A 15,531-nucleotide genomic window follows, 5' to 3' on the forward strand; every position below is an offset into this window, starting at 1 on the left:
TTTGTTATAGCCTTTAGTTTAAAAATACTAACTCTGTCATCTTTACTACTGTCTGCATCGTCCCCAGCCCTTAAATGCATCTGGTCTGCCCATGCACTGAACACTCACCATTGATTTTGTTCTCATCTCTCTGGCTCTGAGGCCCTTGTGTGACCCAGGCTTCTGGCCTGCCTATGCTCTGCTAACTCCTGAGGTAGGCAGTCTCCTCTCCCAGCCATGGCCTATACTGATGGAGGCTGAGGGCGTCCACTGGCTAAACTTGTAAGAACAGGGGCCTGGAACATCTTTGAACCATCTCCTCTGTATTTCCCTTTGAGTGATTTATATATATTTTGTATAATCCAAGGAAAATTTATGGATCTATTTCTAGATACTCATGTATACAATATATATATTTCTAGATTTTTAAAAGCTTTTTCCCAAATCATAATAAAGAGTCTTTCTTAATGTCTAATTTACATTAATTTTAACCAAGTAAATTATACGAATGATTCTATGGTTGTACAACCTGGAAGCAAACTAATTATCAGTAACAGTTACCACTGTTCATTTCTGAGTTAAGTGCTCTGAGTTAAAAGTATTTCTTTTCTTATACAAGTTTATATTTACTCATTCTCCATGTTATTTCCTTAGGAATGTGATATTAAGTGCATACCATTGTTTTGTCCTGTTTATTCTTTTTTTTAATTTTATTTTTTTTAGGAATCTCAGTGAAGGGTTTTATTTTATTTTTTATTAGAATATAGTTGATTTACAGTGTTGTGCCACTTTCTGCTATATAGCAGTGTGACCCAGTCATATACATATATACACCCCCTTTTTTGTATTATCTTCCATCATGGTCTATCCCAGAAGACTGCATTTCCCTATGCTATAGAGTAGGACTTCATTGCTTATCCATTCTAAATGTAATAGTTTGCATCTACTAACCCCAAACTCCCACTCCATCCCACTCCCTCCCCCACCACCCTTGGCAAAAAGTCTGTTCTCTATGTCTGTGAATCTGTTTCTGTTTTATAGATTGGTTCATTTGTGCCGTATTTTAGATCCCACATAAAAGTGATATCTGGTATGTCTTTCTTTTTATGACTTACTTCACTTAGTATGAGAATCTCTAATTGAATCTATGTTGCTGCAAATGGCATTATTTTATTCTTCTTTATGGTTGAGTAGTATTCCATTGTATATATGTAGCACATCTTCTTAATCCATGTGTCGATGAACATTTAGGTTGTTTCCATGCCTTGGCTATTGTGAATAGTGGCACTGTGAAGATGTGGGTGCATGTATCTTTTTCACGGAAAGTTTTATCTGGGTATATGCCCAGCAGTGGAGTTGCTGGATCATATGGTAATTCTATATTTAGTTTTCTGAGGAACCTTCATACTGTTTTCCATAGCGGTTGTACCAATTTACATTCCCACCAGCAATATAGGAGGGTTACCTTTTCTCCACAGCCTCTCCAGCATTTGTTATTTATAGACTTATTAATCATGGCCATTCTCACTGGTGTGAGGTGGTATGTGATTGTAGTTTTGATTTGCATTTCTCTAATAATTAGTGAGTTGAGCATCTTTTCACACACCTACTGGCCATCTGCATATCTTCTTTGGAGAAATGTCTATGTAGGTCTTCTGCCCATTTTTCAGTTGGGTTGTTTGGGTTTTTTTGCTTTTGAATTGTATAAGTTGTTTATATATTTTGGAGATTAAGCCCTTGGTGGTTGCATCATTTTCAACTATTTTCTCCCATTCCATAGATGATCTTTTCTTTTTTTTTTTTCATGGTTTCCTTTGCTGTACAAAAGCTTGATTAGGTCCCATTCACTTATTTTTGTTTTTACTTCTCTTGCCTTGGGAGACTTGCCTAAGAAAACATTTGCACTATAGTGTTTATTCTTTAACTCTGATACTACATGAAATTTAACCCAGAGGTGAGCAATGCTTTGATGGCAAAACCTTATAAAAATTAGTCTGGCTAATTATTTTATAGATATCTATAATGAATATCATTTTTTAAAGCCTGTCATTCAATGTAGTTGATTCTCATTTACTTTGAGAAAACTCCTTCAATATTTTCTCCCAGTATCTATGTATGTACTTCTTCATGTCCTGGAGCTTCAACACTTAGTTTTCTATGGACAGCTCACTTATCCATATTGCTAAAATGATACCAGGCTCGTAAAACAGCTCAGTGCCCTACAGTTCATCAGCTTTTTATTATTTTGCATTGATCCATTCCAAACTTCATCTCAATATCATAACTCACATTCTTAACAATTTTCAACTGGAACTCACAGAACTGTCTTACAATTACCCCGTCAGTTCTCATCTCAGGGAGGAAGTGATGGTTTCTGTGGTGATCTGGCCCCATATCTTCTCTGCATCTGCATATACCAAGGACCACATCATTCCAAGGTGCTGGCTTCACCCAGTTTCTAGCAACTTAATCTTTTATTTGCTTTTTATCACAATGATACATGAAAACAGTTTATAGATGGCACTGATGGTACTGAAAATACTGGAATGGAAACTGTCTCATCCTATAACCCAGACTCACTTCCGAAAGGGACCACTTTCATCCTCTGAGTGTTTCTCTGGCATTTATTTCAATTCTCTAAATTCTGTGCCTCTGCTAGTATTTATTGACTAATCAAACCTGTCTTGGCTTCCTGCTCTAGAGGGTGAGAATTCATCTGTCACCTCTCTGGCATCCTTGTTTGTTCCCTTCTTCTTCATCCTCACCTTCCCATAAGAGTTAGACCACAATCTTTGCTGTTCCTTTGCTCTCTCATCTTCCCAAGTATTATCACAGCTTTGTGTTACAAGATAGTCAATTTATATTATACACTATTATAACTATTGCTGACTTCTGCTTCAGGTGTTGTACCATGATTAATTTCTTTCCTTACCCAGGCTTTATATGATCTCAAATTGGAAATTGCTTTTTTTAGTCCCTTGACTTTTCATGCGTATATGGTTGGGTTTTTTATATGCCATCATATATCTGTTGAATGCCATATCTCTTATAATAACCAAATCTTTAAAAAATCAATACATATTTAAGTTCCATTTTTCCCCCCATGTCTGCTGACTTACTTCATCTTGTGACTCCTGCCTAGGGCTATTACAGTGTTGTCACATGGCCGTATCATTTACCCTTCCTATGCGTAGTTCTGTTGCACAATGAATCTGATATGTTTCTCTTCCTTAATTTATTTATTCATCTTTCTAAGGCACATTCCTCAGTATTTTTCTAAGAAAGGTTATGTGCAAAGTATTTTTATTTCCTGAAGATCTGAATATGTGTTTATTCTGCCTTAATACTTGTGGTGATTTGGCTGGGTATAAAATTCTAAGTTGGAAATTATTTTCACTCAGAATTTTGAAATTCCACGGTTTTTGAAGCTTCCTGACCTTCTGTTTCCAAATTGCTGTTGGGAAATCCAAATCTTCCTCTCTTCTGCTAAATTGCTTACCATAACTCCAGTTGCTGTCTTCCAGACATACACTGAATTTTCTTCTGCTCTCACCACTCCTCCCGATAATCTTGTTTTGGGGGGTTTATACCATCTTTTTGTTCTTGCTAATTTTAGGGAGGTTTTGGTATGAATAAGTGGGAAACTCATGTGGCCATTCCACCAAGTTTGCTCAGAATCCATTAATATCTTTATGTTTCCAAGTATTTAAATCCATGACATATATATCATGGATTTATATGTCTTTGCATATATTATCATGCTAATGCTGTTAGCAACCCTGAGAGTAGTTAGTACTCTTCCCATTTGATGACGAGACAGCTGAGGCTGAAAAAACATTAATAGTTTTCTTAAGTTTATAGATACATGAGACAGATTAAAATTTAAAACTATGTTTTTCCTACCCTCTTGAGGCATGAGGATCACATTCAGTGATATCTTTGTGATGGAGGTCCACAGTCACAAGACAAGTTAGACCATAGCTTCTCCATGTCTTGCTACAGCAAACTCATGCCACTGCTAGGATAGTGAATTATTCCTTTGAACTGTTCTATGAGCACAGAATACAAGCTTTCCTCTTCAGTCACTCTTGTTATTCCACAGTAGAAATTGGAACACCTAAAACCAAGTAATTGCCAGTGATCTGACTCATACAGTGGAGTGTATTAGAACAAATAAGTAAAACTGAAATTATGGTGTTCAGGTCTGAAGGAGAATAAACCTTAATGTATAATGGCCCTATTTCAGAGTCCAGCACACAATGAAATAACTTTCCTCTTTGAAGCTTTTACTTACATTCTCACATAGGGCACAAATAGCATTCTCTAATTTGGAAACAAAAATTAAGTTACTGCTTTTGAAGCCCAGTCTTTTGAAAGCATTGCAGTCTTTCAGCTAAGTGGTTATTCTCAGAAAAAAGAGACTTTCCAACTAGCATTTATGAACAATCACACATATCTAGTAATTTATGGTGTGTTTATATGTCACTTTGACTTTCTTTGGTTCTAACAGCAGACACACTTTGTGTTAAATGATGTCGTGGTGAAGGGAGTTTTCAGGTAATACTTCCTAAGCGGTTTGTAGGACTTTGTCAAGTCAAGAGTTTGCCTGTTACTTTTTTCCCAGCTGAATGCCAGGTTCTCATAATTCCTATTTTATCATCTCATTATCCCTAATGACATCCTCATGTAGGTTAAACAACCAAAATAAAAGGAGGAAATATTTGGGTCAAGCACTGAAAGAGTAAAATTAGGCAGGACTTCCTCTGACCTGAGGCAGATCACTCTACTATTTGGACCCTCAGGCTTCTCATCTGTGAAATAAAATTATACACATGGGTGATTAAGTCCTCTTTCATTGCTTGAATGTCATTTTTATACCATTAGTGAAATTGACTTCCATTAATTATCTAAATCAGTCACCACTGATTTCAGTGCATGTATGATTATAAAAGAATTTGTTCATTAATTTCTTTAACACATATTTATTGGGTATCGTACCCAGAGCTGGGTATACAGTGACAAATGGACAGGCCCAGGCCTTAGCCTCATTGAGTTCATAGTCAAGAGGAAAAGACCAAAAAAAACTCTCAAATAAATAGTAATTGTGATAAATACTGTGAAGATAACAGCAGAGTACTATGAAAAGATGAATAGGAAAAAAGATAATTTAGACAAGGGAAGGGGGGATGTTTCCAAGAAGGCCTCATTAAAGAAATGATAAGGAGTTCCCGTCGTGGCGCAGTGGTTAACAAATCCGACTAGGAACCATGAGGTTGCGGGTTCGATCCCTGCCCTTGCTCAGTGGGTTAACGATCCGGCGTTGCTGTGAGCTGTGGTGTAGGTTGCAGACGCAGCTCGGATCCCGCGTTGCTGTGGCTCTGGCGTAGGCCGGTGGCTACAGCTCCGATTGGACCCCTAGCCTGGGAACCTCCATATGCCGTGGGGAGCGGCCCAAGAAATAGCAACAACAACAACAACAAAAGACAAAAAGACCAAAAAAAAAAAAAAAAAAAAAAAAGAAATGATAAGCAACCCAAAGGGTGAGGAGCAATTAAACAAGGGAAAGGGAACAGACACACCATTCCAAGCATATGGGCAGCATGTGTGAAGACACTGAGGAAATAGATTTTGCATTTAAGCAAGTTGAAAAAGTTTGTGTGACTAGACCCTAGTGAACAAGAGGGCCTGGCCTGAGATAAAGTTAGAAAGGGACTCCCACCAAAAGTCTCGCCCCTGTGGTTTGCATTTTTTGTATGACGTCAGAAAGGCAGGAGGAAGGTACTGAAAGATGGTTAAGCAAGAGAAGGAAGGGGCGTGAGTGTATTCATGGAAGATTACTGTGGTCATTCTACACTCGTGGGAGGAAGGCAAAAACAAATGATAAAGGCAGTTCAATCAGGAATCAGTCCATACAAAGGATGGTGATGGTTTGGATGAGGAGGCGATGGTGGGGAAGCAGGTACATTTTATGTATCTTGGGTGTTCTCATTTTGTGTCTATAGTCAGCTGTGATGTATGGTGGGAGGCCTGTGGCCTCATGTATTGTGGTTCATGGGCCTATTATATTAATTCTTGCACCTCCACTGACATTGAGGGAGGCCCATTGCCTTTCCAGGTGGTCTTCTTGGGCAGTATTCCACCTGATCCACAGGAAGTAGTCACACATCCTTTTCCTGACAAGCTTTCAGAGTTCAGGCCTCGCCTGTATGATTCTCCCTCTTCAGTAGGCTGACAGGACCACAGGTCACCCCTTTACATTCTCCCATAGGGATGGCCATATCATGTGTCCAAATCTCCTTAAAACCCGTCTCAGAAGGAGGAGACAGAAGAGAAGAATGCATCTCATTCTTCTCATTATGTAGAGAAGTAGGAATAAAACTAATAGCGACAACTCTACAAAGAAACGCTCCCTCCAGTCTCCCACTTCCCTTCCCCTTTTCTAATAAGCTTGATATGCTTGGTCATCTAAGATCTGTAAAATCCATTTTGGCACCTCACTTTTGAGGCCTGCTTGGAAGCCTACACCTCCCTTTCATATGACAGAACAGATGGCACCTCTTGGCCTGTATCCTGTCCTGGACTAGATGGAGACAGAAGACATCCCATTTTAACATCCTCTCCTAGCCTCCATCCAACCGCTTCTTAAAAGAACAAATGATGGAGTTCCCACTGTGGCCTAGTGGGTTAAGGATCTAGCATTGTCTCTGTGGCAGCTTGGGTCACTGCCGGCCTGGTGCAGTGTGTCAAGGATCTGGCATCACCACAGCTGTGGTGTAGCTTGTAGCTTGTAGCTGCAGCTTGGATTCATTCCTTGGTCTGGAAACTTCCATGTGCCATGGGTGTGACCTGTCTTTCTAAAGTCCCCACCTCCCACCCCCTTGTCTGTCCTCCCAGTGCCTCTCATCCTCTCCTATGCCTTCCTTCTTCTCACCCCATATACCCCTGTCCCAGGACACTAAGTGGCCCACTGCAGGATTGCTTTCATAGCCACCCACCTCCTCTTCCTCCTTCCCTGGGAGGGGCTGGAGTCTGATTGAGCCTTTTCTGTTTTGTTTTATTTCATTTTGTTTTGTTTTGTTTTTTGGTCTTTTGTCTTTTTAGGGTCATACCCGTGGCATATGTATGTTCCCAGGCTAGGGGTCAAATTGGAGCTATAGCTGCCAACCTATCCACAGTCACAGAAACACCAGATCCGAGCTGTGTCTATGACCTACACCACAGCTCACAGCAACACCGATCCTTAACCCACTGAATGAGGCCAGGGATTGAACCCACAACCTCATGGTTCCTAGTCAGATTTGTTTCCGCTATGCAACAGGAACACCTGATTGAGCCTTTTCTTCCCCACTTTAGAATATCCTCAGCCCCACTTTCACACAGACCATATGCTGTTCTCCTTTTATTGGTCATTTTCCAGAGAGTCTGCCCAACATTTTAAACTCTGTGATGGGAATTTGGATGGAAATCTGCAGAATTTTAGGTCTTGGACTATTCAGCAAGACATGCAGAAGAGCAGAAATATGACCCATATAGAGAGCAAAGAAACTGGGATTTGCAAGCTTGAATTGAGATAATAAAGCAAAGGAGGTTGAGGTTTTCTAGAGAAATGACAGGAAAGGAGTAGAGAAGAAAATGTGGAAGAAGATAGAATAATCTATCATAATATTTTATTCATTTTGAAAGTTTCGTATAAAAGTCACAGGAAAGAGGAATTACCTGGCGTACGGGAATAACCAGTTTTCAGTGATTCCATACTAGTTGCCTGGAAAGAGTAGGGTGTATACTAACCAAAGCTCATCATACATCCTACAGGAACAAATGCTAAACATGGACTGCGCTGCAAGGCCTGTAAGATGAGCATCCACCACAAGTGCTTGGACAGCCTGACACCCCAGCGGTGCATGGGCAAGCTGGTAAGGGCTTGTGCTAGGCATCTGTCCCAGAACCCTCTGCTCAGGGCCCCTACCTGCACAATGGGATCACTCTAACTCCTTCCTGGAAGAATCCTGAGAACTGGACACCCAAGAGGTAGGCCCCAAATTTCTGGCCGGCCAACTCAGTTTCCTAGTTGATAATGATTAAGCAATGAGGAGCTTTGTCAGCCTAAGAGATGCATGTTTCACTTGTAAAAAAGACTCACGGTCTTTAGTAGGGTGTAGTGGGACGTTCTCAGTTTTACCACATCCTGGGACTGTCCAGTTTTAAAAGTCAGTCATCCCAGGAACCTCTTTGGCCCCAAGAAAACTAGGGTGGTTGGGCACCCTAGCACTTAATTGGCTGACAGTTCAGTGATGTCAACAATGGGATAGAGATTAATAGACCCACAGAAATGGAAAGAGTAATCTCCACCACTTTAACAGATCATGGTGGCAAAACCAAGGGAGGCGGGTTCAGCCTGGCCCATTCTAATCATCCCATCTCAGGAGTAACTTCAGTGCTGGTGCCACACATTGATAAAAAGCCACCTGAGCACTTTTGAGGACATTTGAAATAAGAATGGCCAAAGAATTATAGAAGGGACCAAGACTATCTACCCTAGAGATACTTAAGGCATGACAGCTGTCTTCAAAGAAATGTTAGACCTATCAGACAGAAGAATTCTGTCATCCTCTGTGGCCCCAAGGAAAAGACCTAGGATCAGTAGGTATCAAGGCTGAATCACAGATAATGTGACCAAAGACCTGCCTCCAAGTTTAGTGAGAGTTCCTACTACCCACATGCTCAGCACTGGCAGTATTCACAAGAGGAAACTACTTGCCAGGAACATTGGAGAGGATCCTGGAACTCTAGTGGGGGCGTGATGACTAAGTTCCCTGCTAAAACTGGAATACAGTAAGACAGTATTCTTGAGAGCGCATCCCCTTACTCTGATAGGCAATGTCCTCTTCTCTAAAACCCCTGCCTCACTTGCTGCCCTCCTCCTTCCATGGTGATTTCCACAAGCCAAGGCAAAGACCATGGATGAGAGATTAGCAAAACAGAACAGAATCTAGAATACAACGCAGATGATTCTCAGTAGAGCTCATCAGAAGTATAAGGGACTTTTGGTCTACTGGTGAGTTCTGCCTGCCCATGCCCAGGCCTTTTAATGACCTTGATAAACCAAGTGGTGACATAACACATGATGGTCCATTTGTATCCTGGGAGATAATGAGGAGCCCAACATGAAGGAGGCTGCAGTGGGCAGCCTGCAGAGGAGAAGCAGAACAGGGAAGTATGGGGCTAGGGGCTTGCTTTTTGGATGGAGTGAAGCTTGTTATTGACGCCAGAACCTCCCCACCCCACCCTCTTGGAACACCTTATAGGACATGTCAACATCTTAAAGGCAGACAGGAAGGTGCCCCTAGAGAAACCAAGTGGTTTCATTTTTTTGAGTTCTCATGTGGTTTTCTCCATTTCATCAATGACATTAAGCCCTTCTCTTTCTTATTCTCTCTCCAGCCAAAGGGGTTTCGGCGTTACTATAGCTCCCCCTTGCTCATTCATGAACAGTTTGGATGCATTAAAGAAGTTATGCCCATTGGTGAGTTGGGACACTGAAGGGTTAAGCTGCGTTTGGAGCCACAACATCACACTGGTGGCTGTTTTTCTCGGGGTCCCAGGGCTGCAGTACCACTGGGATATGTGTGTGTGTTTGTTTGGTAGCTAATTTGTTTTCCTGGAGGGGAAGCTTAGGGTGGACCAAATGCTCCTTCAATTTTTGTCCTCTCCCTGATGAAACTTGAAAGACACCCAGGTCCCAAAGGCTGCTATTATGCTCTGCCAGCCATCAGCAGCATGGTGGTGGAATGGACAGAACATGTCACGTGGCTTCCCATAGACCTAGGTCAATGCCCACCTTCCCCATTGGCCAACTATGTGTCTGAACAACTTACTCAGCCAGCTGGACCCTATAAAATGAAAACAGCAATGACAGCTTTTCATAATTTTTTGTTAAAAAAAAAATATGTGGATGTTATAGACCAGTGCTTGGAAGGAACTCAGTGAAGATAAGTTATTCTTTAATGAAGACAAAAATCATCTCTTATTTTTAGATATTTCTGGCTTGAAAGTATTCTTCAACAGTATCTTTCAATTTACTTCTATTTTTCTCTTTTTGAAAATCCCTACATTTTTGTGTTTGCCTTGTGGTGGGGGCAGAAGATGCAAGAAATTTTTAAACTAGAAATTTATAAACTAGAGAGTTCTTAATTAGAAATTCTGGAAGCCTGGCAATGTCAAATTCTTTCAAAACACTTGCCTCCTACTGCAGGTTTGTGTCTTAAAACTTTGTGCCTTGGTGAGCAGAACCTCTCACTAGAGGAAATAAAGCTGGTCTCTGGGAAGAGCCTTGGCGTTGGAGTCCTGGGGGTGGCTAACAAAAGAGGAGAGCTGGCCAGTCAGGAAACGCTTGGGAGCAGAGAGTGCTGATGCAGTGGAGGGATCTGGAAAATGGGCACATGTCGTGGAGGGCACATGTGTGAGAAAAACTTGACCACAAAAAAAAAAAAAACATTTTCCCAGGAGTTAGTGGGTCTGTATGCAGAACCTGCTTGGTGCTGTGAACCCAAGAGATGTGATAGGTGGTTGACTGCGTCCCTGACCTAGAATTGAGGAAACCCTGCTCTCAAATGAGCTTTCTCTTCTGTTGCAGCCTGTGGCAATAAGGTGGACCCTGTCTATGAGACCCTCCGCTTCGGCACCTCACTGGCCCAGAGGACAAAGAAGGGAAGCTCCGGCAGCGGATCCGATTCGCCTCACAGAACCTCTGTAATTGTCCCCTTCTTCCCTCAGCTCACCTGCCATGGCCCAGGGCAGGGCAGTCCTCGGGCATCTCAGAGTGTGGGTTCTACCTAAATGCATCATGAGGGTAGCCTGCTGGGAGTCCAGCAGCCTCTAAAGGGAGCGCCAAGTGCCTTGGGCTACTAACAGTTAACTTTTTGTTGGCAATAACTAGAGACCTTCTACTTTCCTCCTCAGAGACTCTTCACTTTCCTCCTCAGAGACCGTTCTCTTGACCTTATGCTCTTGACTCCTCCTATGTACCCACCAGCCTCACCCTCCCACCACTGTTAGACAGCATATCTGCCAACACAGAAAGTCTGACCCAAGTGAAGGGTGGAAGCAGGGAGGTCCCAGCTGTGTCCAGTTCTCCTTACAGCTACATCCTAGCTCAAGAACATAGCCACTTCTCACTTTTTTTTCAGCTCTTTCTCTCTAAGACAAGGTCCACTTTTTGGTTTCACACAAAAAGTACTCTCCCCAGAGGGACACTGTAGGACACCCACCCTCTGAAGCAGCATTCCTATGTCACACCTGATCTAAAATGAGTGTTTGTGCACCTTTCTGAGCCGGTATCATCATCGTCTCTCTCTGGCTGTCCCAACCAGAATTTCTATAAATGCCCCAGATGCCATGCAAAGCTGTAGCCAAGAGACGACTCCCCAGGGATGGGCCTGACCTACCCGCATCAGCAGCAATGTCTGCTCCTCAGTTCTGAGCCCTGCTCATCATGACAAGGAAACATCCTGAGAAATAGGCCACGCTAGGCAGTGAATGTCTTCGCCTCTACCTTTGTGACTGATGCTTTGATCAGGAAGAGCATCACAGGCACAATGTAAGGATGTCCAGTCTGCTTTCATGTCTAAAATAGCTTTGTTTCTAGCAATGTCTGGACACTATAGACTGGTTTTAGGGGCAAAAAAAAAAAACCTCTAGTTTGCTGAATGTCAAGAACATGTCCATTCATCACAGTCCATTTAAACTTCCTGGCACTGGTTCCATCAGTAAATATTTCTTGGAATTTTGCTCTGTGAAGGCATTGTTCTGAGAGCTACAGGGAGACAAAGACAAATCAAATTGTGCTTAAATATGTCACTTTATTCTTTCCCCAGAGTCCAACTTGCCTCAGTGGAAACAAACAGAAACAATTGATTACTACTTTAAAATGGTTTTGCTTCCTTCCTGCAGGGTCAGTGGTAATGAACTCCATCCAGCCTCTTGCCATTCTCGCAGTATTGTTATGTCCTAAAGCAAATATATTACCACATAGCAAGGCTCTGTCCCACAGGTTTATTTTCTTCCAGGGCTGTAGAGGCATTTGCTTTACATTGTCAGGAAGTCACTGCCCGGCCGCTTCTAAATACTGTTGTGTTTCCTCTCATGTGCTTTCAAATGTTCTAGAGCATAAAAGCCTTGATGGCTTTAGGAAGGCCAGCAGAAACCAAATTCAAAAGCTTTCTCAGAGTTAGTTGGCTAATATAGGGATGATCTTCTGTTTCAGGAGATTAAATTAACATAATAGTAGCAACTTTTGTTCAGAAATAGTGAGCTTCAGAGGAGCAGGATGCAAGTGTTTTGGAGACCCTTTGATATTTTTTTCTTCTTTCTGATGTGTCATGAAAGGAAGAATAGCTGAAATAAATCTTAAATTGTAACAAAAAATCAGTCTCAAGAAAATGGTACTAGTAAATTACTCTAGAGCTGATGAGGTGAGCTAGGAAGGCAAACTTGTGCCTCTGGTAAGGTATAAATAAATTGTTTTTAGGAGTTCTCATTGTGGCTCAGTGGGTTGAGAACCCAACATAGTGTCCGTGAGGATGCAGATTCAATCCCTGGCCTCGATCAGTGGGCAAAGGATCTGGCATTGCCACCAGCCAAGGCATAGGTCACAGATGCAGCTCAGGTCCAGTGTTGCCACAGCCACAGCATAGGCCCCAGCTGCAGCTCTGATTTGACCCCTAGCCCAGGAACTTCCATATGCAGGTGTGGCAGTAAAAAGAAAAAAATAGTTTTTAAAATGTGACTCTCCTCTAAGGCCCCCTAAATTCTTTAAAGACGTAAGAGACCCACAGATAGAAGCAAGGCATCTGGCCCTTTGAAAGATGCCATCTATGCTTTAAGCATCCGCTGGGTTTGGACCCCGATTTGTAGCATTTGCATAGTATAAATACTCCCACCATGCACAATTTCAAGCTACCAGTGTAATGACCCTGAAGGCTCTCACCATGTGAGCTAGTCCAGCCATATTGCTGGGTGAAGCCCACTGCTTAAAAGATGGACCCAGAGAATGTTACACTTGGTGAAATAAGTCAAAGAAAGCCAAATACTGTATGGCATCACTTATATATGGAATCTAAAAAATAATACAAATGAACATATAGGGAGAAACAGAAAAAGACTAACAGAAAACAAATTTATGATTACCATAGGGGAGAAGCAAAGGAGGAGGGAAAAATTAAGGGTATAGGGTTAACAGATACAAACTACTATACATAGACTAGATAAGCATTAAAGATATACTGTATAGCACAGGGAATTATAGCCCTTACCTTGTAATACCCTTTAATGGAGTATAATCTTCAAAAATACTGGATCACTATGCTATACCCTGAAACTAACACAATATTGTACATCAACTATACTTTAAAAAAAAAAAAAAAAGCATGGGTTCTGGAGACAGCATTAGGGGTTTGGACCCAAGCTCTGTCACCTATGAGCTGTGAGACCTCTTGCTGAGTTCCTGATTCTCTCTAATGATCAAATTCCTGTCCAAAAAATAGAACTGCCATAGGATTATTGTGAAGCATAAATGAGATGATCCATATAAAGTATTTAAAAACAGCACATGATAGGAGTTCCCATGGTGGCTCAGTAGTAATGAAACCTGACTAGTATCCATGAGGATGCAGGTTCGATCCCTGGCCTTGCATTGGGTTAAGGATCTGGCATTGCCATGAGCTGTGGTGTACGTTGAAGATTTGGCTCGGATCCCATGTTGCTGTGGCTGTAGCTGGTAACTACAGGTCTGATTCGACCCCTACCCTGGGAACTTCCATGTGCCTCAGGTGTGGCTCTAAAAAGACCAAAAAAAAAAAAAAAAAAAAAAGGCACATGATAAATGATCGGTAGCAATTAGCTATTTAGAGCACTGCTTTATTATCATTGTTATTATTTATGTAACTCTAACAATCTCTAACAATGACTGTGACTTCTCTTATATATACAAAAAAGGCAGAATAAGTCCTACAAAAACAATTGCTTTTTTTTTCTTTTCAGGGCCCCACCCAAGGTATACGGATGTTCCCAGGCCAGGAGTCGAATCGGAGCTACAGCTGCTGGCCTACACCACAGCCACAGATCCAAGCTGCATCTGCAAACTTCACCTCAGCTTGCAGCAATGATGGATCCTTAATCCACTGATCGAGCCAGGGGTGGAACCTGCATCCTCATGGATGCTAATAGGGTTCTCCAAATACAATTGCTTTTTGCAACAGTGGAAAGAGCATTTAACTGGTACCTAAGTAATGCATTCCTTCAATAGTGCATCTTGTTCTCTGGAATTAATATTTAACACTCACCTAGAAAAAGCTATATTTCTACTGAAAATTTTAAGTGACGGGATATGGGCAGGAATTCTCATTTCTCTCTGTTGTCTCTTCCTGAGAAGTAGTCTAGCTGTGGTCTGATTTGAGGCATTGATTCACTTCTCACTGAGCACCTGTTGTGCACCAACCCCTGAGCCTGCCCTGAACACTGGAAGGGACAGTGCCCACAAGGGCACACACAGCCTCTTTGACATTACCCAAATAGAAAAGAGAGTGATGAAACAATTTTTAAGACAGTTGTAAATCAACTATAATTTTTTTTTTTTAATGTCGTGCAAATTTTACCTTAGTTTTTCTACTGGTGTCATGATCTCTGCTTATTTGGCCAGAAATGACATTGCTCATTCCATGTTGTTCCCTCTTTTCCAGACTTCAGATCTTGTAGAGGTTCCTGAAGAAGCTGACGGGCCAGGAGGAGAGTATGACCTACGGAAACGCAGCAACAGCGGTAAGTGCAGGCACGAGGATCAGGCACTGCCTGGCACACACACACACACCCAGGAATCACATCTGTCATCTAGGTCAGCAGACAGGGACAGGCCCCTCTCCTTCTCTGCCAGCACTGGAGTTCAGTTTAGGCAATTGTTTGATATTCTGGAGGAAAGCTGGGCACAATTACTAGTGAATTTCAGTGATTTGACTACAATATTCCTTGAGTTCTATCTCCTGAGTGCTCATGCCTTAAGGATGTAGCTATACTGGGGTTTCAGGTCACTTCCAGACCTTGTAGTTAACATGTCATTTCCCCCCACTTACCTACCTTGGATGACAAACCATCCCAGAGAGAAGCCACTCCATGCTACCCTAGATGTACTCCAGGTGAAGACTATATTCAGGTGGGGGTGGTGCCGGGGAGTGGGGGCCTCACCTTGGCTCCTCCCCAGCAGAGGTAATTAAGACTCAAAAATTGATCTATACAATCTTGCCAAACATTTTTATTGATATCGTTTCATTTTCTAAGAGCTTAAGCCCTCCTTAGAATAATTTCTAGAATGTTTAAGAATGTTTATTAAATGCTAACTACATGCTGTCACTCACTAACATTGAAAAAGAACTGACTTTTAAACCAAAGCTTAAAGAAATATAACCAGCAGATGAACCTAGAAATTATCCTAGTGAATGAAGCCAGACAGACAGAGAAAAACAAATATCATATGCTATCACTTATATATGGAATCTAATTAAA

At 41.8% G+C, this 15,531-nt stretch overlaps 1 protein-coding gene and 1 long non-coding RNA gene across 2 annotated transcripts in view; one reads left to right on the plus strand and one right to left on the minus strand.

Moving 5' to 3' along the window:
- STAC (SH3 and cysteine rich domain) overlaps positions 1–15,531 on the plus strand; it is a 119,215-nt gene that overhangs the window by 60,271 nt on the left and 43,413 nt on the right. The window contains 4 exon segments of the mRNA XM_003358355.4: positions 7,792–7,892; positions 9,421–9,502; positions 10,613–10,728; positions 14,715–14,793. Coding sequence (XP_003358403.2) covers positions 7,792–7,892; positions 9,421–9,502; positions 10,613–10,728; positions 14,715–14,793 — 378 coding nt within the window.
- LOC110256567 lies at positions 11,818–14,746 on the minus strand. The gene is made up of 2 exons (XR_002338201.1): positions 14,631–14,746; positions 11,818–12,383 (listed from the first exon to the last, which is right to left on the minus strand). It is a non-coding gene; the product is annotated as an uncharacterized LOC110256567 (long non-coding RNA).

This window comes from Sus scrofa, chromosome 13, assembly GCF_000003025.6.
Source record: "Sus scrofa isolate TJ Tabasco breed Duroc chromosome 13, Sscrofa11.1, whole genome shotgun sequence".
Taxonomy (NCBI): domain Eukaryota; kingdom Metazoa; phylum Chordata; class Mammalia; order Artiodactyla; family Suidae; genus Sus; species Sus scrofa.